The 24,861-nt window shown below is 48.3% G+C and overlaps 1 protein-coding gene across 5 annotated transcripts in view; it reads right to left on the reverse strand.

Annotated features, from left to right (window-relative positions):
* Nucleotides 1-24,861, reverse strand: part of GBF1 (golgi brefeldin A resistant guanine nucleotide exchange factor 1) — a 2,300,480-nt gene that overhangs the window by 1,407,732 nt on the left and 867,887 nt on the right. For all 5 annotated transcript variants that reach the window (XM_085603553.1, XM_085603551.1, XM_085603552.1 and 2 more), the window contains one exon: nt 14,816-14,904. In XM_085603553.1, coding sequence (XP_085459679.1) covers nt 14,816-14,904 — 89 coding nt within the window. The remainder of the gene's footprint in view (nt 1-14,815; nt 14,905-24,861) is intronic.

Consider the following 24,861-nt stretch of genomic DNA (forward strand, 5'->3'; position numbering starts at 1 on the left):
GAGTTCAGGGTGCCCTACTTATGCGGAAAAATGCCGTCAAGACAGACGGGTTGGTGGCCTTTGGGCTACCAGGTTCCCTCCCACCAGATGTCCACTTCCTGTGAAATGTGCCATTTGGGCATCCCAGTATCCATCATTCTGCCCTCTTTCATTACCCCTCTCCTGGCATGTGGTGCTCTCTGGTCCAACCCAGAGATGTGGCTACCAAACCCGGTATTTTGTAAAGCGCTAATCAATCACCCGTAAGGGTGCTGGGAGCCGTCAGGGATATTAAGTGAGCTATTGCCTGGAGTCACATGATGGTGAGCTGATCTGCCTCCGGCGCTGCGGATCGAACCGTGAGCCCTGTGCTCCAGTCAGCCACGTCACACCTCACCCCTACTACGGGGGCTACACACCCCAGGAAAAGCTGTTTGGCAACTGGTTTCCCTTTTCCTGTCCCCAGTGCAAGCATGTTTACCTGAACAAAGGAGCAACCCCACACCCAAGTGTTACAAATTTGCCCATCAAAGGCGGCTTTGCCTTTGAAGCCCGCCTTTTGGGCCAACACCTGTGTGCCTCCTGCAACAGGGAGGAAGGTGATACTAGCGGAATTGGAGGAATTTCGTAATTCCACGTTACTATTGTAATGCAGAATCACTAATAAATTCCGCTGCTCCACTTCGCAGGCAGAATTAATCAGCACTGATAAAGTAATTTTGTGTTTTGCATGTTCTGGGCGCTGTACAGAAAGTTTATGTGATACACTAGAGCCCCCTGCAGCTAACAAAAAATGAGTGAAGTAACGTTTACAGTTGAAAGCTTCCATACTTGCAGTTTACAAGCTGAATGTGAGCATCACTGGAAGTCAATGCAGAATGTCAGGAAATGAGTTACCGACACGGTCAGAAACGACCTAATGATGAGAGCCCTTTCTCCATTGAATCGTGTTTCTGAGTTCACAGCGCCCTTGTGCATTACACCGGAAGACTGTAAAACACACCCAACTCTGCGATAATGATGACACCGCTTAATAGGTCACCGCTGACGGAAGAGATTTTAACTGTCGACAGTAAGAAGTTAATTGCCATTTAGTAAAATGTTTCTGTAGTCTAGGCCGTGTAGAAGATCTACATTGTGTTTTTCTTATTCCAAGCCAGGTAGTTCTATTAATATGAAGAAGCAATAAAGTTCCAAGTTACGGTTTTTCATATATTAGTAAAATAATTGAAGTCTCAGGACACAGAAAGGCACAATGGAGTAGTGACTAATGGGTGCTCCCTGATATGTTTAAGAGTGGTTTTCTAAAAAAGGTAGAGGAGGCACTCCTTAATATTTTCCTTTAGTAAACTTCAATTCAATTTTTCTAAAAAGCGTGCTGCTGAGAAAGCAAGTAACAGTCGATGCTTGCTAATCTATGCACAACAAATCAAGGGTCATTGGGACCCAATTTCAGCGCACTGTCGCTGCTGGATGTTTCTGGGTTTCTTTCACATCTATGAACCTTTTAAGAGATTATACTTCAATACTCCATTCTCAATGAAGAATACATGAACAATCTTCTGAATTCAGCACATCACAATTTTATTCATTGGATATAATATGATTCTTTCCTTGCTGTTCAAACTTAGCTTCTCGCTTGATCAAAAACATTCTTATAGTTGCCCTATGCATTTCGAGCCGGCATGGCTCTTCCTCAGGGGCTTAGAAATTCTAAAACAAAAAATGATTGCATATAACATTTGTCTTATAGTAATGAAGATGTCAAAAAACGCGTCATTTCAAACATGTCAAGGTTTAACTCTATCAATACTCGATCTGTGTGTCACTCTAATAGAAATGTGTGTTATTATTTGAACCTCCACCAGGAATCGTGCTCGGGAAAAAAAAGGGACTTATAGTGTCACACAAAGAAAATAGTAATGGCGTACCTGGTTTGAAACAAGTAGTAAAAACTAACCGATCAGGGAAGGTAAATCTGTAGAAAATAATGAATGAGCTTGAATAAAGATGAGATAAAATCTCGAGGAACATCACGAAAAGGACAAGAAAACGTCGCTTAAAACTTACTCTGATCGTGATCAGTGGAGTCTCTAAGTCTCGGATCAATATAAAAGAGTGGACGGAGATTCTGTGGCTACGGTCAGCTCAAAGCAGTAATTGCCGATCGACGATTAAGAATACTTCCGGATGTGCAAGCGAGTTCAAACTCTCGCGATATTGAGACTGTGGACTTGCTCGGCGGCCATGTGTGAAGGGTAAACTATTCAGTAGAGGGAACGTTTAACTAGAAAGACTGCGGAGAAAAAATGAAAACAACGGTTCTCTGAGGAGGAAAAAATAATAAATGAAAACTTAGGAAAACCTAGGAAAATGAAGCGAAAAATATCTTCGTTGGGAGAGAGGGGGGGGAAAAAAAGGCGGCCATCTTGGAAAGGTGTAAACCTGGTGGAGGAGAAATCATCGTGTGTTTTAGAGTGAGGCTGGTGTAGTGTACATAAAATCAAAAAGAATCACAGTTGTCTTGAAACGAACCACATGCCGTGATCATGCGGCATAACTGGACAATTACTAATATGTTATAGATAACAAACATAATCAATTTTGTCATTCATTCCCTTGTTTAGTAAAGTGTCCAAACGCTTGATCCAGTATGTCTCTCGTTGAAGAAGGCTCCTAGTTAAATCTGCATCTATATGTTGGTCCACTAGTTCTAGCACGGAGAACTGTAGTTGGGCTATGTTGTGTTTCTCCTCATTCCAGTGAGTAGCTAAGCTGCTATGTTTATTCTGTGTCCTTATTGTGCTTTTGTGCTCAGATATTCGAACTTTGATCTTCCTTTCGGTCTTACCGACATACAATTTTCCACATGGACATTTGATGTAGTAGATTAATTTCGATGAATTGCAGTCACTGTTGTGATAAAGGTTGATCTTTTCTCCTGTGAGAGGGTGATGTAGAATGTTCCCTACAATCACATTGTTACAGTGAACACAATTGCGACATTTGGTCATTCCTTTGTAATTGTTGTGATGTTGTTTAATGGGTGCGTTAATTATTTCTTTGATGTTTTTCGAGCGTTGATACGCAAACATTGGTGGATCTTTAAAGATGGCATTAAAGTCTGGTTCATTTTGAAGCATTTCCCAACGTTTTTTTATTATGTTCTTTATTGTACTGGATGCGGTGGAAAATTTGGACACAAAAACTTGTCTGGTAGTTTGTTTACGTGATTGTACTTGTAATAGGCTTTCTCTGGTGTATTTAGTCGTACGTTGTTTGGCAAGTGCCACCACTTCCTCGGGATATCCCCTTCTCCGAAACATTTCTTGCTGTTGGAGGGAATAGCTCTCCATATCTTCTGTTTTTGAACAGATCCTTTTTATTCTTAAGAACTGGGAAAGTGGTAAATTCTGTTTTAGGCTGTTGGGATGGAAACTTTGAAAATGTAGTGTGCTATTGACATCTGTTGCTTTTTTGTGAACTTCAGTTTTGAATTTATTGCCTTCTTTGCTGAGTGTCACGTCAAGGTATGATATCTTGGAATGGTTTATTGAATGTGTGAATTGGATATGTTCATCTTTTAGGTTCAGATCTCGTATTTTTTCCTCAAGCAATTCCTGAGTATTGGTCCATAAGATGAATATATCGTCTATGAATCTACAATATAGCGATGAGTTGTGAGTCCATTCGATATCATTGTAGATATAGTCTGATTCAAATTTAGCCATGTACGTATTGGCATACGCCGGAGCCCCGGCAAAGCCCATAGATGTTCCTTGTTGTTGCAGGAAAAATAAATAATTCCAAAAAAAATAACTATGGTATAAGCAGAAGTGTAAAAGTTCAAGGATGAAAACCTTATCTGCTCTTAATGAGGATTGGCTCAGCAGTGCCCATTCTAGGTCGCATTGGAGGATTCATTAGATTCTTGTGGATCTTCGGGAGCATATATAAAATTGGTTTCCGAGGATACTTCACTGTCAGAAATTGTCTAGTGGCTGTACTGATCCATCCCATCTCTAAAGCATATTCTAAGATGTTTCCTAGAGTAGTTTTTAGATCTGTTATGGGATCTTTGTCCAATTGCAAGTATGTCTGACTGTCTGCCACATGTTCTTGAATTGCTTTGGAATAGAAGGAACTATCCATTATCACTATAGCTCCTCCTTTATCAGCTCTTTGTATTTGAATTTCAGTGTCTCTTTGTAGTGACTTTAAAGTGTGTATCTCGTGTTTGGTGGTTTTCTAACATGAGGAATGCTGTCAACCCTCTTTCAGTGGATGAAACAACGCCTGAAAATAACAGGTGAAGTGTTAATGAAAAACTCATGGCATTAGCATGATTTGTACAATTCTCATATACATGGGTAGAAACTGAAATACATATGTCAAATGTTACCACTGCTGGGACCTCTTCGAAATGACCTAAAAAAGCATGTATTAGGCGCTGCCTGATCAACTGCACGGTTGCAACCTTGAACATAAGCAAATATGATTCGGATATAAATTTTGATATTCCCTTCTCCGCAGGTTGCTCCACTGCGACGATTGGCACACCTTAGTGGTGCCAGACCCAGATAGTGATAGTCTCACCCTCTGTACACTGTAGATAGAAACACACACAGGTCCTGACGAAATGCCATGAGGGCATGAAACATGACGACCACTAGAGTAGGAGACAGTTAGAGACAAATACAAGTCACACTAACTGTCCATCTTCCTCTAACTTTTTAATGAGGGGGACAGCTGTCCTAAATAAACACATTCAACAGACTATCCAAGCTTTTTTAACTCACTCTACTCATCTACACTCCTTCAGGCCCCTCACACCCACGCACTCAACGGCAAGGAACAAAAGATCTCCGCTGAAGAGCCCCTTCACGGGTGCCCGTCGGGCATTGCACCGCCGGCCCGACGAGGAGCAGGCCCAGATGATGAAGCATGACACCTAGCTTGCTGGGTGTGTGAGGGCATTAGTTCCGAATATGGGAACTCCCCTTCCCTACCTATAGCTTCTTTGAGTACAATCAATATCGACGGATTTGAGAATTGACCTCACTAAAAAACCATCCCCTTAAGGAACTGCGTACCCTTTCTAAATACGGAAATAAGCGGGTCTCAAAGAGCTTTTATGCAAGTCTGCAGAGTTCCGCGGAGTAAAGCTTCATGAGTTCCACCTACCCCTTGGTGATACTTCCCTTCCAGAGCAGGCCTCTATTGTATCCTTTCCTGGGAATCGTTAGCACATCTCCCCAGAGAGGCAGAAGGCTCTATTGGCAGCAGGTTCCCGTGTGCATCCAGTATTGGCACAGGGGACTGAAGGCAACAAATCGGAAACTCTGCTACAGTTGCACACCACAACTTGTTACTGTAAGTTCTCCCCCGGAATCAATTCAGGCTTAATATAATGAGTTGTTTGATACCTTGGATGACCCACATTGGTCACACTGTTACAGAGCTAGCACAGCTGAGGGGTCAGTATGTAACTCTGCACTTACCAACTGGGCTACAAGCTTTTCCATAGTAAAAATGACAGTCAACTGATTATACTATCAGAACATGTAAAATACATGTTCCACCGATGAGAATGTTGCACCCTGCTTTAGAACTTGCTAGGCCTGCCACACGGGAAACTCAGGCTGTGTCACTGCTTTGAATGGCAAAGTGGAGTCAACAGTTAAAGTAATCTTCAGGCCAACAAATGGCGGACTAGGAGTCTCATTTTACTCGTATACCACACAGGTTGGCACAATCAATGCTGCAATCCCTGGGGAGGGGGACTCTCTAGTTTACCTGCCCTGGGTACCATTTACTAGGGACTTAAAAGGTAAGCTAACTCAGCCAATTGGGTAGAAGCCAATTTAACTTGTCAGTTTAAGGGTAAGCGCACAGGCACAGGCCCTGAGGTCTGGTTATCAGGCCTCAGGCACTCAGAGATAAAAAACCAGCAGCATCAGTCAAAAACCTTGGGGGGTGACCATACAACAAGAGACATTTCCTTACAATTGGCATCTGCTAATCTTACCTTTGAGATTGTATTGTGCATTCTATGACACAGGTTTCATTATGATAACTCAATGAGAGATTAGATTTATGGTTTGGTTGACTTAAGAATATCTAAAAAAAAACTGAATACATAATATTTAAAAAAAGAACAAATATCTATCTAGCTGTGAGATACTGCAGATCAGACATTGAGAAACCAAAGCACAATAGAGGAAATTCAACATTAATACATTGGTGTTGGATTCACCCATCGTAGATTACCAATATAATGATCAGCCTATTCTTCACTGGACAAGTAGAACCCCAAAAGGCTCTGGAATGTCTACATTGACTTATATGAGAGGACCGAAATTAAGGATAAACATACTTTTTATTTATCTTATTGTAATTAGCTGATCCCATATTTAGATAACTATTTGTAATTATATGACCTAAAAAACTAGCAAACTGATATTGTAGTAATAACCATGATGTGTGGAGAGGTGTTGTAGGAGGCTGGCTTAGTATATGGTGCACAGTTATTGAAGTCAAGCACCCTACACTAAACCAGACAACCCTTATGGTGATTTTAGTGGTCTTAGACAAACATAGAAAGCTCTCTAAGTGGTAGCTGTAGAGAGCAGCCTTCAGGATTAACCCAGAAGGAGCGTTAAGCAGCTTGTTTTACCAGAACTAATCATATAGTGTAGGTCAAGTGGAAAATAACCACACAGTATAGTTATAAAAATATGCATTTATTATAAACACTCACTAATACACGAGTATATCTCCTACCCGGAGATATAAACGCAATACACACAATATTTCAACATCAAAACATGAAAGTAGCACAAATACACAGTGGTCTCCGGGGGGGGAGACCAAACCATATACTAATAAAGTGGAATGCGAATTGCGACCAAAGTCGAGACTGGACCCAGAAGACTTAGAAGAGCTGGGGACTCAAGGAACTACACATGGTAAGTACCCAGGAACCCCACGGATGCCGCATGCAGAGTGGAAACACAACTGCGTGCTCAATACAAGTCAATGGGGAGGTCACGGTTGCAGTTTTTAAGTAGAAGAACCCTTCCCAGAAGACCCTGAAGAAAGGAAGATAGAAGGTTGGAGTCACCCCACCCGTAGATTCCCACATCAGGGAACCCAAGTACTTAGGTGTGAAGTGACGTCGGAAACAGCCGTAAGACCACAATGGAGGAGTTCAGTAAAGATGCTGCTGGAGAAGACGGTGAACGAGTTCAGTGGAATCCATGGGTAGATTCTTGAAGAGGAGTACCTGCGAGCAGAGGGGACAGAGACTATGCCACTCGGGAGTGACCCGGAGGCACGGAAGACCAATGACCCCCAAAGAACGAAGATGCAGGCGAGCGGACTGTGACCTTGTTGCTGCAGCTGTGAGGACCAGGCGGCACGGTGGAAGACCAGGAGCCCCGAGCTGTCACACGTCAGAAGTTGAAAACCAGGGGGTCAGTGTCCGGTGGGAGCACCAACAAGCCTTGGTAGCAGCAACAGACAGGGCAAGCAAAGAAGTGCAAGAAGACCTCGAGCAGCTCAGCAAGAATGCAGGCCCACAGTGCAAAGGATGCAGTGATGACGAAGATCTTGGTAGCAGGAGATGCTGAAGGCTGGAGCCTGAAGATCACTGGAGCAGAGAGACAACAAGTCTTGGCAAGTCGATGAGGTGCACATGGGTACTGCTCCAGCAGTTCCAACGAGGGATACTGACTTCAAACTTGCTGTGAAGACAGGGCAGGCCTAAAGGGAGTTGCAGAACCACCACCTGTGTTGCTGAACCTTTCGGACCCCGTAGGAGCTCGGGAGCAGGAGACCGGTCAGCTTCGTAGCGGTGCCTGCAGATGCAGGAGAGTGACGCCTTCACACCAAGGGAGATTACTTCGGGTGTCTTGGAAGCCCACAGGCCTGGAGAAGAAACTATATGGAGCACAGGCTTTCTTGGAGGGGGTCACACCTCCCTGTGACAGGAAACCTATTGTCCTAGCTTCCCCAAATCGAGCCTGGCTCAGCAACAGGAGGGCAGAATCTTGTCTATAATCGGCAGTAGCATTAGCTGGCTATTAGACCCTGAAAGGCTGGTACAGGGAAATCAGGGAGGTTCCCTAGGGGAGCCCTCAGTACATGGGATCCTACATCCAAAACTGAAATAGTTGTTGGATTAGGATTCCAACATGTTTGATACCAAACATGACCGGTTTCGGTGAAGCTTATATATAGTTAGATATCTCGTATTCAACTTGATGTCCACTATATGCATAAAATGGCTGACTACACTTACATAGCCGGGAGAATCCCCTCCTGTGTTAGTAGGGGGTGTCCTGCTCGAGCAGGGCACACTCACACTTAGAACCAAGCACTATGCCTTCAGGATTGAAAGGCCTACCTTAGGGATGACTTATAGGTTTTTAGTGTAGTGACCTAAGGTGTAAGGAAACACATATCTGTGGTGAGTGGTGCTAGCACCAGCTTGCACAGGCTGCAATGGCAGGCCTGTAGTCACAGTTCGAGTGGTCTCTCATGGGTGGCATAATGCATGCTGCAGCCCATGGGAGACCACTGGTGAACCTATGCCCTGGGTACCTTACTAGGGACTTTGAAGGGTACACCAGTAGCTCATTAGGGAGGTACCAAAGCACTTACCATAGTCCAATTTATGGAGAGAGCACAGTGACTGGGTTCCCGATTAGTAGGATCCCAGTCAGAAAACCAGAGTGACACCAGCAAAAAGTGGGGGTGACAAAGAAAGAAGATCTTACTTTCCTACATAAGGCAATAAAGAAAGCAGTTTTAAGAGTTAGAAGCCTGAGAGGGCAATGATGAAGAGGCTCGAAGAGAGCGCACATAAGAAAAATCAGTACTAAATTTAAATCCTACTGGTGACTGGGCTCCTGATTAGCAGGATCCCAGTCAGACTAGTCAGAGTAGATTCTACTTTCCCACAGCTGTGCATCAATTTATTTTACTACAGAATTATAACTGCTTGTAAGCAACAGATGGCAATCCAATTTAGTAATTCCTCTACGAAACATGTTCTGTGTATATTTGAACAAGTTACTTACCTTCTGTAACGATATATCTGTAAGAAACATTAGTTAGTTAGATTCCTTACCTTAGAATATCCCCAGGCGTCAGGCTGAATCCGGAAAGATCCTTCGTCAGCAATACCCTTGCGCGTCGCTAGGCGTCGTCTGCGGCTTCGCGTCCGTCGTCGTAATCGCCGGGATGACGTCGGAGCACTTAGACGCCGCACTCGCGTGCTGACTTCAGTTCTTGTACATAGCTTTCCGCAACAGGAACGCAGAGCCATGCAAGAAACCGACACTGGTGCCATGAATCTAGGGCCCTGAAAGGGATGACCTTAACCCTAGATATCAGTTCGCAGAACGGGGAGGATGGGTGGGGCGGTAAGGAATCTAATGTTTCTTACAGATATATCATTACCGAAGTTAAGTAACTTGTTCATCTGAAAGAAACACGTTAGTTAGATTCCTCACCTTAGAATAGATACCCCATAATACCAACCCCGGTGGTGGGTCTGCGAACCAAGATCACACCAGAAAGTCCTGGAGAACAGAACGGCCAAAGAAGCCGTCTCTCCGGACTTGGCAGTCCAGGCAGTAATGCTTAGCAAACGTGTGCAGCGAGGCCCACGTAGCTGCCTGACAAATGTCCTGCAGAGGGACTCCCCGTCCCAGGGCAGTAGTAGCCGCTTTGGCCCGAGTGGAATGGGCACTCAGCCCCACAGGAGGTTCCTTCTTAGCCAAGGAATAACAGGCCTTAATGCCAAAAAGACCCACGAGACATGGTACGTTTGTGCACTGCCCGCCCCTTCTTAGTGCCCACGTAGCCAACAAAGAGTTGGTCGTCCACCCGGAACTATTTCGTGCGGTCCAGTTAGAAGGAGAGCGCACGTTTTGGGTCCAGCCGGTGGATCCTCTCTTCCTCTTTCGAGGGATGCGGTTGCGGAAAGAAGGTGGGCAATGTAACAGACTGGCCGATGTGAAAGGCAGTTACCACCTTAGGGAGAAAGGAAGGACGAGTCCGGAGAACAACCTTGTCCGGATGGACAGAGCGGAAAGGAGGTTTAGAAGAAAGAGCCTGGAGCTCACTCAACCATCTGGCCGAGGTGATGGCAACCAGGAAAGCAGTCTTAAGAGTCAGAAGACAAAGAGGACAATTGTGAAGTGGCTCAAAAGGAGCGCACATCAGATAGGTTAACACCAGGTTCAAGTCCCACTGAGGCATTACGAAAGGGACAGGAGGAAACATGTGAGTAATGCTTTTAAAGAATCTAGCAACAACAGGGGACTTGAAAAGAGAAGGTTGATCAGGAAGCCGTAAGAAGGCAGAAACAGCTGAAAGGTATCCATTGATGGTGCCCAGAGCAGAGCCCTGCTGGGCCAGGGAAAGAAGAAAGAGGAGAACTTCAGAAAGAGGGGCGGAAAGGGGATCCACAGCCTTTGCTGTGCACCATGCCACAAATTTGCTCCACCTGCAGGCGTATACCGTTTTAGTGGAGGGACGCCTGGCTGCCAGAATGATATCACAGACTTCAGGAGGCAAGTCAAATGGCATCAACTGTCGCCGCTCAAACTCCACGCATGTAGGTGGAGGCTGGACAGGTTCAGGTGGAGGACCGTCCCCTATTGCTGCGACAGAAGATCCTCCTGAAGAGGTAGTCAAATCGGGGAATCCATGCTCATACTGAGTAGCTCGGGATACCAAACTCTTCGAGCCCAATCCGGAGCCACAAGGATGACTTGGGCCCGGTCGCGCCTGATCTTCTTCAGCACTCTGGGCAGAAGTGGTATAGGCGGAAAGGAGTACAACAGACCGCAACTCCACTCGCGACGAAAAGCGTCTCCGAGCGAGTGTCGCCTCGGAAATTCCAACGCGCAGAACTGATGACATTGCGTGTTCTCTTCAGTGGCGAATACATCTCACCAAGGCAATCCCCACTTCCGAAAGAGGCCTTGCACCACGTCCGAGTTCAGACGCCATCCGTGAGCCATCATGCACCGGCAGCTGAGTTCGTCCGCCAGGGCGTTTAAAGAGCCCGCCAGGTGTTGAACCACCAGGGTGATGCCCTGATGTTCCAGCCATGTCCAGAGGACAAAGGGTCCACGACCCCACCCCGCCCTGTTTGTTGCAATACCACATGGAGGTGGTGTTTTCCGTGAACACCTGCACTGCGCTTCCCCGTACAGAGGGAAGGAATGCCTTCAGTGCAAGCCGAATCGCCCACAGCTCCAATAGGTTGATATGGAGCCGGGAGTCTGCCGGAGACCAGAGGCCTCTGATCGCCGCCTCTCCCAAGTGGCCCCCCCATCCCAGGAGGGACGCATCCGTCACCACTGTGTGCTCCGGTTGGGGAAGGGAGAGGAATCTGCCACTGACCAAATCGCGGTCCGTGAGCCACCACTGCAACTGTCTTGCAGTGCCCTCCGACATCAGTACGTGGTCTGACAGGTTGCCCCGATGTTGAGCCCACTGGAACTTCAGGTTCCACTGCAGAGCCCGCATCCATCACCTGGCGTGATCTACCAGCAGGATGCAGGAGGCCATCAGACCCAGCAGCCGCAGCACCAACCTGACCGAAACTCAGGATAAAGGCTGAAAGATCGGAATCAGAGGCTGAATATCCCGAACCCGCTGTTCCGGAGGATAGACCTAAAACAGCTCCAAGACCAGAACCGCTTCAATGAAAAGAAGCTTCTGGGAGGGACTCAGATGCGACTTTGGCACGTTGATGGAGAACCCCAGCAAATGCAGCAGGCCGGCCGTAGTCTGGAGGTGGGAGACGACTGCCTGGGGGGAGCCCGCCTAAAGCAACCAGTCGTCGAGATAGGGGAAGACTGGAACCCCTAATCTGCGCAGATGAGCTGCAACCACCGCCATCACTTTCGTGAACACCCGAGGGGCACTGGTGAGGCCCAAGGAGAGCACAGTAAACTGAAAGTGCGCGTGGCCTACCGGAAAACGCAGGTAACGCCTGTGGGCCGGCAGGACGGGGTTGTGGAAATATGCGTCCTGCGAGTCCAACGCTACCATCCAGTCTCCAGGGTCTAGGGCAGCCAGAACCTGAGCTATGGTGAGCATCTTTAACTTCTCCTTCCGGAGGAAGGCGTTTAAGCTCCTGAGATCCAAGATAGGGCGTAGGCCCCCTTTGCCCTTCTTGGGAACCAGAAAGTAGTGTGAGTAACAACCCCGACCTACTTCTGGGCCAGGAACGTGCATGATGGCCCCCTTGACCAAGAGGGCCGTAACTTCCTCCTGCAGAAGTTGCAAGTGATCCCCCGACATGCGGTGGTACTGCAGTGGCATGGCTGGAGGGGTCGCCTCGAAGGGGGGGGGGGGGGGAGTAGCCCCTTCGGACGATTTGCAGCACCCACATGTCCGACGTGATGGTACGCCAGTGGAGCAGGCGTGGAATGGGCCTGAAAGGTCAGACTAGGAAGGTTTTAAGGCAGATGCTGCTGGGGTAGATGTGGGCTGACCGGCTCTCTGTCTCCCTGCTCCGCCTCGGTGAAATCGACGTCCGCGACAGCGTTGAGGCTGGTTCTGCGGCCTATGGCTAGACGGACGTGTGGGGGCGCCCCTTCCTTGGCCACGAAAGGGGCGAAAAGCGGTAGTTTGCGGGCGCGGGGCCGAGAGGCCTGGAGTCCCTAAAGCGCTCCAGCACACTAACCGCTTTGTCGCCAAAAAGGCGACGGCCGTCGAAGGGCATGTCCATGAGGGTGCTCTGGACATCCCCAGAAAAATTTGTGGATCTCAGCCAGGCGTGGCAACGAATCATCACCGTTGTCGCAATCGCCCTACCTATCGAGTCCGTGGTGTCAAGCCCACATCGAATCGAGTACCGTGCTGCATCCCGCCCCTCAGCATGAGCCTGGGCGAGCTGTGTCCGGACCTCCTCCAGACACTGGGGCAGCACGTCCGCCACCGTATCCCACAAGGCTTGGGTGTAACGGTCCAAAAGGCACACGGTATTAATAGACCGCAACCCCAAACTGAGGGAGGAAAACAGCTTCTTCCCAAACTGTTCCAACCTTTTGGATTCCCGATCTGGAGGAGCGGACGGGAAGGCGGTCTGGGATGTAGAGGCCTGGATAACCAGGCTCTCAGGGGTGGGGTGCACCGACAGAAGGCTGTGGTCGCCCGGTTCAGGGCGGTGGCTCCGGGCCACGTTCTGGTCCACAGGAGTGACTGAGGAGGGCTTGGACCAGGTGCCCACCAGAACATCAGTCAGTGCTTCATTGAACTGCAGTTGAGGCTCTGAAGAGCTTACTGGCGGTTGAAGCACTTCAGTGAGGAGGTTAGTCCTCACGGCCACTGCAGGGAGCTCCAGTTGAAGGGCTTCGGCAGCCCTGCACAGCACCACGGAATAGGTTGCACCCTCCTCCGTAACAACGGAGGGAGGAGTGATGAAGCCAGTGTCAGGGGAGGTGTCGAGACCACTGGCATCTACCAGCTCTTCTGCCCTGTCCTGATCAAGCTGGCACTGCTGTGCCAGAGGGTCCTCAGACCCTTCCCAGTCGTCCCCGTCATCCGACTCCTGGTAGACAGGTTGAAAGGACGGAGCCGGGCGGTAGATGAGTTGCTCATCCATCGGCGCCGGAGACGGCGCTGGGCGGTGCCGCTGGACCCGGACCGAGGCTAAAACTGGGGACTTCGTCGTCCGAGGACGGAGCCGGGGGCGGCACCATAGGGGTCGGCAGCCGCCGGAGGGGTCGTTAGGTCATCCGGCATCGACCGGGATCCAGGCCTGAATCCCACGGGGGCCTGTGGCGTCGTGTCCGAAGTCGACGACGGTGCCGGGGCCAGAGCTGCCGGCTCGCTAGGCCTCCCAGTCAGACCTGCGGGGCCCGAAGACGCGCCGGCAGGCCTCGACGGCAGAGCGAGACTCCTCATGGCCACGAGGAAGTCTCGGATCTCGCCCAGAGTCGCATTAGGCCCAGGGACCGGAGGGTATGGGGCCGCGCGGGTGGTGCCACCCGAACCCTCAGCCGAGTCGTGCGACTAGCGAGGAGAGGGCAGTCAGCAGAGCGATGTCGCCTCTTCGACTTCTTTTTACTGTGCCTCGACTTACCTGAATGCGAGGACTTCGAACCCGACGAGCGGTGATGGCTGTGGCTCCGCGACCGGTCCCTCGACCTCCTCCTTGACTGGGACCTCGAGCAGCGCGGAGCCGACTGCCGGACCTCGAGGAGCTTGCGGGACCGCTCCTGCCTAGCCTTCGAGGTCAATGACCAGCAGTCGGGGCGCGACTCGGCATTATGGTTGGCTCCAAGGCAGTAGAGACACCGACGGTGGTGATCCGTAACCGACATCAGTTGGTGACCGGCGTTGCACGGCTTGAATCCGGGCATACCTACCGGCACCAGGAATAAAGGTCGACTCGAAAGATGAACCAAAAAATTTTAGTCAAAAAGTGACTAAAGGGTATGCTCTTCCCGGATCTGCGCTTACTGGCGCGGAAAAAAAAAAGAACTGACGTCAGCGTGCGAGGGCGGCGTCTAAGTACTCCGACGACGTCATCCCGGCGATCACGATGCCGACTGACGCGGAGCCGCAGACGACGCCTAGCGGCACGCAAGGCTATTACTGATGAAGGATCTTTCCGGATCCAGCCGAAAGCCTGGGGATATTCTAAGGTAAGGAATCTAACTAACGTGTTTCTTTCAGATATACACACACACTGTAATTGAATTTAAATCTATACACAAGTAATGAATAAAATAAGTATCTGACTTTAATGTAAAACAAATATTAAAAACAGATCTCAACTATAGACCATGGCAGAAAATGTTACCTTTTTTTTATTTTTAATGTTGCACAATTCCTGGGTGGTTGGTAAAACGCCTGAGAAACGTAGTGGTGTTTTTGGCATACTCTCCTCAGCTATGAAATAACAAATAAGAACAAATAAATGTTAATCCTGGACTGTATGCATTTAATACTTTGCAACAGACCACAAAACAGAAAAGCAAAATGTTACTTACCCTGTAAACATCTGTTTGTGGCATGTGGTGCTGTAGATTCACATGCCCTGCATACTCGTGTCATCTAGTATTAGGTCCGGAGTTGTTCAAGTTGCTTTTTTTTTCCATAAAAGTCTTTAGAGTCAATAGGTAGAGTGACTCCTCCTTTTGGTGATATTGCGCATGGACATCGACTCCATTGTTAAGATTGCTTTCCCGCAGGCGGGTGAGAAAGGAGTTTAAATTATGTGTAAGAAATGCTATGAAAAGGTCAAAAAGGGGCTTATGTTCCTGAGAAAAGGTAGGCAGGGTCTCTCAAGTGGTGAAGAGTGTCTGGACCAGAGCTATAGTTCGGGACAGTCAGCTGGACTGTTTATGTTGCCCTCACAAATCCCCTAGAGGATGTCATGCTTCATCATAGGGGAGTGCTCCTCATCAGGCCAGTGCTGCAATGCCCCACGGGCCCCCGAAGGGTCACTTTGCAGAGATAGTTTCAGAGGCTGCCGAATTATGAGTGCGGGTAATGCGATTCGTGACGCGAAGTGGTGGGGTGTGAATAAAGGTTAAAACTGGTAAGGGAGATCCTGCAGTACAATACAATATAACTACAAAGGCCACAGGTATCAGGAAGAAGAGAGGGTGCATGTGAATCTACAGCAATACATACCACGAACTGATGCTTACCGGTTAACATATTCAGTTCAATGGCATATATACCTGTAAATACATATGCTCTGCCTTGACTGTATATCATTAACTCCTTAGAAGCAGTGGCTAGTTAGTGGGAGCTGCAGCAATCTGAAAAAGGGAACGTAGTACTGCCTGACTGTTATGTACCCCAAACTATGACCTTTCACCTACATTTGTCCTACCTTGCTCTGCATAACATTTTTAGCACTGACCTTTTACCCAGTTATGTGCTGAATAAATGTCGATCCGTTTCCTTGAACTAGCCTAATTTATTATGCATGAGGATTTTTAGAAAAGTCCCCTGCACATGACGTACATATCAGGATTAACGTACTCTGCATGAATATCATGTTCATCTTCATCACTGGGTGAAATAACTACTTTGCATAACTGCAGGTATTGATTTAGGCTCATTTGCATAATCATACTAACAACATATCGATTGTGTTAGGAACCCCAAGGCTATATTTATAGTATAAAAGAACCATACATTCACCAAATAGACAGAGGAGACGCTCCCACGCTGACACAAGACACTGTGGTCCTGGCCTGCAGAAGCTCCGGCACGCAGCGGTCTGACATCCTTTGCGGAGTGTCCAAATTGTGACAAAGACGGGGTACTTTGTTCTCTCCTATCAGGTAATGGGGTTGGCTCTTTTCTAAGGGATTCTTGTCTTTACACCCACATACATGCAAGGTACATTTAGGTACACTTAGGGTCCGCATAGTAGGAGTACGCTTGATTACGGTCTTGATTGTATGCCTGCATATATTCACTGTTTAGCACCATGGTAGAATTCTACCTTCTATTTACTCTGTTGGTGATTGTAATTTCTTATGTTAACTTCTGTCTATTGATTGTTGCAGTACATATGTTTTATACTAGAAAGACGCAGGTTCAATAAATCCTTTTTGAAAACCTCCCCATTGATTATTCTATAAATCCTTTTTGGAAACCTCCCCATTTTTTATTCTATGTAACTCTCTGAGACCAAGTGAACACGAGTGACTGAGTGAAAAGTACTGTACTGTTTCCAAGTTCCCTGAGGGGTCAAGGTTGTCATGTTGAATGGTTGCCAGAAACTATTCGCTTCCTGGTAAGGTTAGGAGGTTTTGGTGGCACTGTGAGCTAGCTGGTCTAAAGACTAACATATCCTTTGGGGATGTCTGGAATCAGCATGGACACCAATCCCAGAGTTTATGTTTTCCAAACACGCAGATTCTATGTATTTAAGAAGTACACGACAGTTCTACACTGGCTTTTTTGTATGCTAGAATATCCACACAGTAGTGTTTGATGAAAGTGTGTTGTGTGTACAATGTAGCTACCTTATAAATGTCAGCTATGGGGATGTTCCCAAGAAAGGCCATAGTTACGCCCTTTTTAGAGTGAAGTGTGCTCTGTAAGGAACACACAGGTCTTTTGGCCTCAAGGCAGAAAGTCTGAATACGTCTGACTATCCATTTGGCTATGCCTTATTTGGATATCTAGTTGCATTTAAGAGGTGGAGAAAAGGCTACAAAGAGTTGTTCAGTTTTCCTGAAAGGTTTACTTCTATCTATGGAGAACATAAGTGCACTATTGACATCTAGGGTATGAAGAGCTCTTTCCGCAACTGAATCTGGTTGAGGGAAACAAGCTGGGAGCTCAATGGTTCGATTGAGGTAAAATGGTGAAACTACCTTAGGTAGGAATTTAGGATTACTGCAAAAAACTACTTTGTCTTTATAGATTTGGAAAAAAAAAAATTCAAACGTCAAAGCCTAGAGCTCACTAACACATCTGAGTGAGGTAACTTACCACAAAAGAAATTGAAGGAGGCATGAGTGTAGCGGCTCAAATGGGGGACCCATGAGTCTGGTGAGAACAATGTTAAGGTTCCAGGAGGGAGTTGGAGGAAGCCATGGTGGAATAACTTGTTTTAGTCCTTCCATACATTTTTTAATAGGCTGCCATTGCAGCAAGGTGTAATCATACAGAAATGTACGCTAAATTTACTTTGTTTACGTGAAGCTGGTACCAGAGAATGTGTTGTACTGTGGCTTTCATGGGATCAATTTGTTTGGTCTGACATTAGCACACAAAGTGCTTCCATTTTGCTGCATAACAGGCTCTAGTAGTGGGTCCACATGCCTCCTTGAGAATGCCCATATATTCTGGAGGTAAGTCAAGGTAGTCAAACTCTATGACCTCAGGAGCTAACTTGATAGATTGAGAGTTTTCGGGTCTGGGTGTCTGATTTGTTCTTGATTTTGAATGCAAAGGTCCTGCCTTCTCATGTGGAATTATAGAGAGGTCTAGGAATGTTGTGAACCAAGGCCGACGCGCCTATGTAGGAGCTACCAGGATTATTGTAAAAGAAGTTTGCCTGAGCTCTGAATCAAGGAAATGAAGAAGTGGGAGAGTAGGTAAAGAGTAGGCGCCTATACCTGGCCAACTCATCCAAAGTTGCCCTTGGATAGTGCGTTTGGGTTACTAGAGACAAAGTTTGGGCTGTGGCGAAAAGGAGTATCTGAGAGAACACCCACTTTTAGAGAACTTGCGAGTGGACTGCCCATTCATGGACTTATTGCTGCATCCTGCTGAGCAGGTTTGCAAAGTCATTGTCTGTTCCTGGAAGGTATTCCGCAAACAGGGGAATGTTGTGGTGAACAGCCCACTTCCATATGGCCTGAGACAGGTGTGATAGTTGTAAAGACCGTCTCCCCCTTGTTTTGTAGGTAATGCATGGCTGTCATACTGTCCATCCAGACAAAGACAACCTTGTGAGACAGGTGAGGAAGGCAAGTTTTTAGTGTCAAGTAGACCGCCTGAAGTTCTAGGTAGTTGTTGTGTAGAGATTAATGCCTGGCATCCTAAAGATCTTGTGTTGTTTGGTCGTGTAGATGAGCACCCCATCCCGTCTGCAATGCACCTGTGGTCTGAGTGATGTGGGGAACAGGGTTAAAAAACGCCCCCCTTTCAACAGATTGTTGGTCTTCCACCACTGCAAAGAACGGTGAGTGTGGCCATCTTTAGGAAAGAGCCCCTTTCTGCATGGTTAGCCCCCACGTTTTGCCTGATATCTGATGCACTTTGACTGAGTGCGCACTGGGTGCCTGCCAAATGCACCTTTGTTTTCACAATTGGCACACCTCTGGCACACCTGTAAGACCCTTGCAAAAAGGGCCTTGTGACCAAAGAGGGTGTATTGTGCCACCCTCAGAGACCTCACCAAACACATACACACTGCCATTGCATACTGTGAGTTTTGGTGCAGACAAAAGATAAGAGTCGACATGACACCCACCCATGCGTACATGCTCACCAACCACTGCCTGTGGCATAATTAAGTCAGCCCTCTAGCAGGTCTCACAGTTCTAAAACAGGGTGCATTATACCACAGGTGAGGAAATACTGCATGAGCAATATACCCCTACATTGTCTGTGCCAGTCACAGGCATTGTAAGTGTAGTGGTGCCAGAGTAAGGAGTACATGGGCTGGGAGTTTATCGCGAACTGCACAGCTCCATGGTGGCTTTAATGAATGCTAAGAAGTTTGGTATCAAACTCCTCAACATAATAAACTCACACTAATGCCAGTGTTCGATTAATTACAAAATGCACACAAAGGGTATCTTTGAGATGCCCTAAAAAACAACTAACTCTCTTGTGTACAGCTGACTGGTATGTACTATCCTGCCACACATAGACATCTTCCTGCACCCCTGAGGTGGGTGTCATTGTGCTTTTGTGGGTCAGGGACAAAGGCTGCCTGGGGTGGAGGTGCTTCAAACCTACCCCCAAGCAGGAACATCATTCATGGTGGTGAGCCTCAAAGGCTTCCTGCCCTTTGATATGCTAGCCAGGGTCTCCCCAGCTAGTGGAGATGTCCACTTCCTTGACCAAGCTCCACTTTTGGCAACAAGGTCAGTGGGAAAATTAGTAGTCAGGAGCAGTGTGTCCTCTCGCTGCCAGGACCCACCCCTAATGTGCCCTGGACGAGGTGACACCCTCCTTAGGAAATCCTCCATCTTGAGAGGAAGTATTCGACCCAATCAGGTTAGGGGGGTGCCCACTCCCAAAAGTGAGGGGACATTTAAAGGGTGTAGTCACCCTAAAGGCAAGTAGCCCATTGGCTACCATCTGTCAGTACCTCTAACGCCCCTAAATTCAGTATTTAGGGGCACCCCTGAACCTTGATTCTTATAGTCCTGCGACCCAAGAAGAAAAGGATGAAGGAGAAGCCATGCAGCTGAGCATTGAAGACGACTACTGATATGACCCCCACAGCCCTACTGGCCTGTATATTGCTCAAAGACCCTGTGAAAAAGACGATGCCTGTCCTGTGGCCAGAGACTTCCAAGAATCCCAAGCAGACTGCTACTCTTCAGCCAAGACCAAATCTGCCGAGGACATTGGCCCTGTTCAGAAAAAACTCCATCTCCAAGGACTCCGAATCCAGTCGGATGAGCAACCCCTGCCCACTCTGCATCCGACACCCACGGCCCGAGTATGAGTGGCTTACCAGTCCAGTAACACCTCCCCAGCAATGCTGACTTCGACTCCATTAGTGGCTGACCTCTCCTGACCCCACGAAGTCACCTGCAGCCTCAACACGAAGGGACCCCCAGACAGCGACCGGCAAAGAAAACCCAACACCAAAAGGCACCCCTGCATCCTCAGAACCCTGACTTTAGGGAGCCCAGCAGATGGTGCCCAGCAACCCTCCAGCTTACCTGCCCAGCCGGTGGTCACCTTCATCCAGCTTCAAGGTCTGAGCCTGCAGCCTCTTTGTGCGCTGGAGATTCTCCATTGAAACACACTGGGCACCCGACGCTGATTTGCACCCTGCACTCGGCCGCCCCTGTTTCGCTAGTGGTGTAGCTTTGGTGCTGCCTTGTGGCCTTCCTGTGCCCACCTAAACCCCCGAGGCCTGTGACCTGAAACCGCAGGTACCTACCTGCAATCTGCACCTTGTTTGCTGTACCCAGTCTCCATTGACTAATATTGCGTCCAGTGAAATCTGCACCCAGCGGTCCCAGTACCGCTGGTGGTGCAGTACCTACCTTGAATGGAACCTTGTCCAGTGTTGGTCTAAACCCCCGAAGACTGGAAGAGTATGTGGTGTACTTACCTGTTAATGCATATACCCGTTTTCCTCACATAGGATTGCATTGCATTTTCTCCTGTTAGTGGGTGGTATATCACAGGATGTTACAATGTGCAAAGACAACGTTGACTGTAAACCATAGATCACGAAAAGTCTTGAGTGTACAAGGAGTATTGTGTATTAGGGTACTGGTATGTGAGCGGAAGCTCCTGATTCGAAGTGCTCCTGAAGTATTGTACAAGGTTAATCAATAAACATATTTTACAAAAAAAAATTGGTAGGTGGCGTCGGTCGACTCTGCATCCGTCGTCGGCGTCGTGGTCGCCAAGATGATGTTGCGTTGCCTACTTAAACACCGCCCCTGATGTCAGTTCTGACACAACTTTCCACAACAGAAGTGCAGAGCCATGAAAGACACTGACACCAAAACTAGGTACCTGTAAGGGAGTAATATCCCTAGAAATCAGTTCACAGAGCGGGGAGGATCGGTGGGGAGGTAAGGAATCTGTAACTAACCTATGTCTCTTACAAATACATCGTTACCAAAGGTAAGTAACTTTTTCATCTGAAAGGGACAGTTATAGATTCCTTACCTTAGAATAGATACCTCAGTAATACCATCCCTGGAGGAGGGTCTGCGAACCAAGTTCACACCAGAGAGTCCTGGAGGACAGAACAGGCAAAGGAGCTGTCCCTACTGACTTGACTATCCAGGCAGTAATGTCTGGTGAACGTGTGCTTAGATGCTCACGTGGCCGTCTGGCAGATGGCAATAAGTGGGACTTGTGACAAAGAAGTAGTTGCTGCGAGCCCGCAGCCCCACTGGAGGTTTTTTGAGGAATTTTTGAGCCCAAGACCCGCCGAGGTGGGGAATTGAACCCTGGTCCCGGGCCAGACCTCTGCATCAGGGTCTGCCACTCTAACCATTGAGCCACACTTCTCCAGGTAGAAGGGTAGCGCATGTTTTGGGTCCAGACGGTGGAGTCTCTCCTCCTCCATGGAAGGGTGAGGAGGTGGAAAAAGGTGGGAAGAGTGATCGTTTGTCCTATATGAAAAGGAGTAACTACTTTAGGAAGTAACGTGGGTCTTGTCCTAAGCACCACTGACTAGATGCACAGAGAAGAAAGGGGGCTTATTAGAAAGAGCCTGAAGCTCACTCACTCTGCGAGCAGAGGGGATGGCAACAACAAAAGTAGTCTTCAGAGTAAGGAGTCTGAGAGGACAGTTGTGAAGAGGCTCGAAGGGAGCATACATAAGGTAAGGCAAGGTTCAAGTCCCACTGAAGCATTATGAAAGGAGCTGGAGGAAAGCAGTGAATAATGCCCTTAAAGACCCTACTAACAATAGGGGACTTGAACATAGAGGGCTGATCTGGTAGCCGAAGAAAAGCAGAAATAGCTGCCAGATAGCGTTTAAGAGTTCCCAGAGCCGAGCGCTGCTGGGCCAAAGAAAGAAACCACTTAAGAACCTCAGAAAGAGGAACGGAGAAGGGATCCACAGCCTTTGCTGTGCACCATGTCACAAACTTGTTCCATTGACAGGCGTATACAGTCTTAGTGTAGAGACGCCTGGCTGCCAAGATGACATACAGACTTTGGGTAGAAGGTCAAAAGCTGTCAACTGTCAACGAAAGGAGGTGGAGGCTGCACAGGTTCGGGTAGAGGACCGTCCCCTACTGCTGCGACAGAAGATCCTCCCGAAGGGGCAGTCTGATAGGAGGATCGCTGGCCATGCTCAGGAGCTCGGGGTTTTAGACTCTTCATACCCAGTCCGGGGCCATAAGAATGACTTGGGCCTGGTCGCGCTTGACCTTCTTCAGCACTCTGGGCAGCAATGGTATAGGCGGAAAGGCATATAGAAGACTGTAATTCCACTTGTGATGAAAAGCGGCGCCAAGCGTGTGCCGCCTTGGAAATTCCAACGTGCAGAACTGCTGACATTGCCCGTTCTCTTCAGTGGCGAACAGATCTAACCAAGGCTCTCCCCACTGCTGAAAGAGACCTTGTACCACTTCTGAGTGAAGACGCCATTCGTGATCCACCAGGCAACGACGGCTGAGTTAGTCGGCTCTGGCGTTCAGAGAACCTTCCATGTGTTGAACCACCAGGGTCATGCCCTGATGTTCCAGCCATGTCCAAAGGCGAAGAGCCTCCTGACAAAGAGTCCACGACCCCACCCTGTTTGTTGCAGTACCACATGGTGGTGGTGGTGTCCATGAACACCTGCACTGCCTTTCCCCTGAGGGAGGGAAGGCATCATGAATGCTCGACCCATTCCTCGTGCAAACTGCCACACTGCACCTACCTGCATAAGACTATTATCACTGTATTAGCACTACATATGTTTAGGCACACGCAGACTGTATAAGGTGCGTACTGCTCCCAGCGCCCCCTCATCTCCGCCTTTTGCACTTCCTGGTATTGTCACGTCTAGTGCTTGGAACAGGCAGACGCTGCACAGCAAGGCTGAGTGGTGGGTGGGAGGAGTCCCTGGCCTTAAAACCAAAGCTGGAGCAGGCAAGCACTCAGCGCGCACGCGCGTGCTGCGGGCGCGCCACAAGCGCCAAAGGTGCGCCAAAGGCAAGCCTGTCTGCGCCCGTCCGCGCTAGACCAGGAACAGGGGCCAGGATCCCTGGCCCACGCCTCATGTACTCTATGAAGGAACTCCGGTCCTTAAATCAAGGTATGCTGCCACTGCATAATAAAGTGACAGATACCCTTAGGTCGGAAGGGCTGCTGAAGCCTCAATTAAATACGAGGAGGCTAAGCCATACTATACCCCTACCCAGGCCGCCCGACCTTTCAACCAGTTTGGACTTTGTTTTGCCACTCTTAACACCCGCTCTTTGCAGAAACACTCCCTCAAGGTTTTCTCGCTACTTCAAGAGGATAACCTAGACGTTTCTTTCAGATGAACAAGTTACTTACCTTCGGTAACGGTATATCTGTAAGAAACATTAGTTAGATTTCTTACCGCCCCACCCATCCTCCCCGTTCTGCGAACTGATATCTAGGGTTGTCATCCCTTTCAGGGCCCTAGTTTCATGGCACCAGTGTCGGTTTCTTGCATGGCTCTGCGTTCCTGGCGCGGAAAACTATGTACAGAACTGACGTCAGCGCGCGAGGGCGGTGTCTAAGTACTCCGACGACGTCATCCCGGCGATCACGACATCTGACGCGGAGTCGCAGACAACGCCTATCGACGCACAAGGGTACTGCTGACAAAAAATCTTTCCGGATCCAGCCTGACGCCTGGGGATATTCTAAGGTAAGGAATCTAACTAACTAATGTTTCTTACAGATATATCGTTACCGAAGGTAAGTAACTTGTTCGTTCGGCGCCTTCTGAGAGTCCTAGAAGCGGACTCTTATAACATTGACAAGGCGCGGTCTTCGCCGTTGATATAAAAAAGCATTTGACAGCCTGGAATGGCCTTACCTGTATCACGTAATGTGGAAAATGGGGCTGGGTACTGAATTCGTGAGCTCGACAGCTCTCCTGTATTCGGACTCAACTGCCAGAATTAAAACCAGTGGACTCATTTCAGATGCCTGCAGCGTGGGAAGGGGGACACGTCAGGGGTGCCTCCTTTCCCCTCTGCTTTTTGTCCTGGCAGTGGAGCCAGTAGCAGCACGAGCCAGATCGGGACGAGCTTACCAGGGGCTCAATGTCCATGGGCAAATCCATCACATAGCACTGTATGCCGATGACCTGTTGCTATTTCTGACTGATTCGGGAGCGGAGTTAGTAGGAGCAAAGAGCCTGCTCCAGGCTCTCAGCCGAGTCGCGGGACTGAAAGTGAATTGGACAAAGTCTTGTCTGTTTCCCATGAAAAGGGGGAGAATAGACCCACAAGAAACAGAGGGGGTGGCCTGGGAAGACAGGTGCCTGACATTCCTGGGCACGCAAATCTACCATAACCAAGACGACATTCTGGAGGGTAACATAGGAAAGGCCATTAGGGGGACGAAAAGTAACTGAGTTTGAGGCATAGGAGCTGCAGATCACACACTGTGCATAGATCGCCATCTGGCGTTGGGCCCGGATGTTTGCACTCTGTTGTTGTATTGGTATAAGTCTTTGAAAGTCACAAG

This window comes from Triturus cristatus, chromosome 1_2, assembly GCF_964204655.1.
Source record: "Triturus cristatus chromosome 1_2, aTriCri1.1, whole genome shotgun sequence".
Taxonomy (NCBI): domain Eukaryota; kingdom Metazoa; phylum Chordata; class Amphibia; order Caudata; family Salamandridae; genus Triturus; species Triturus cristatus.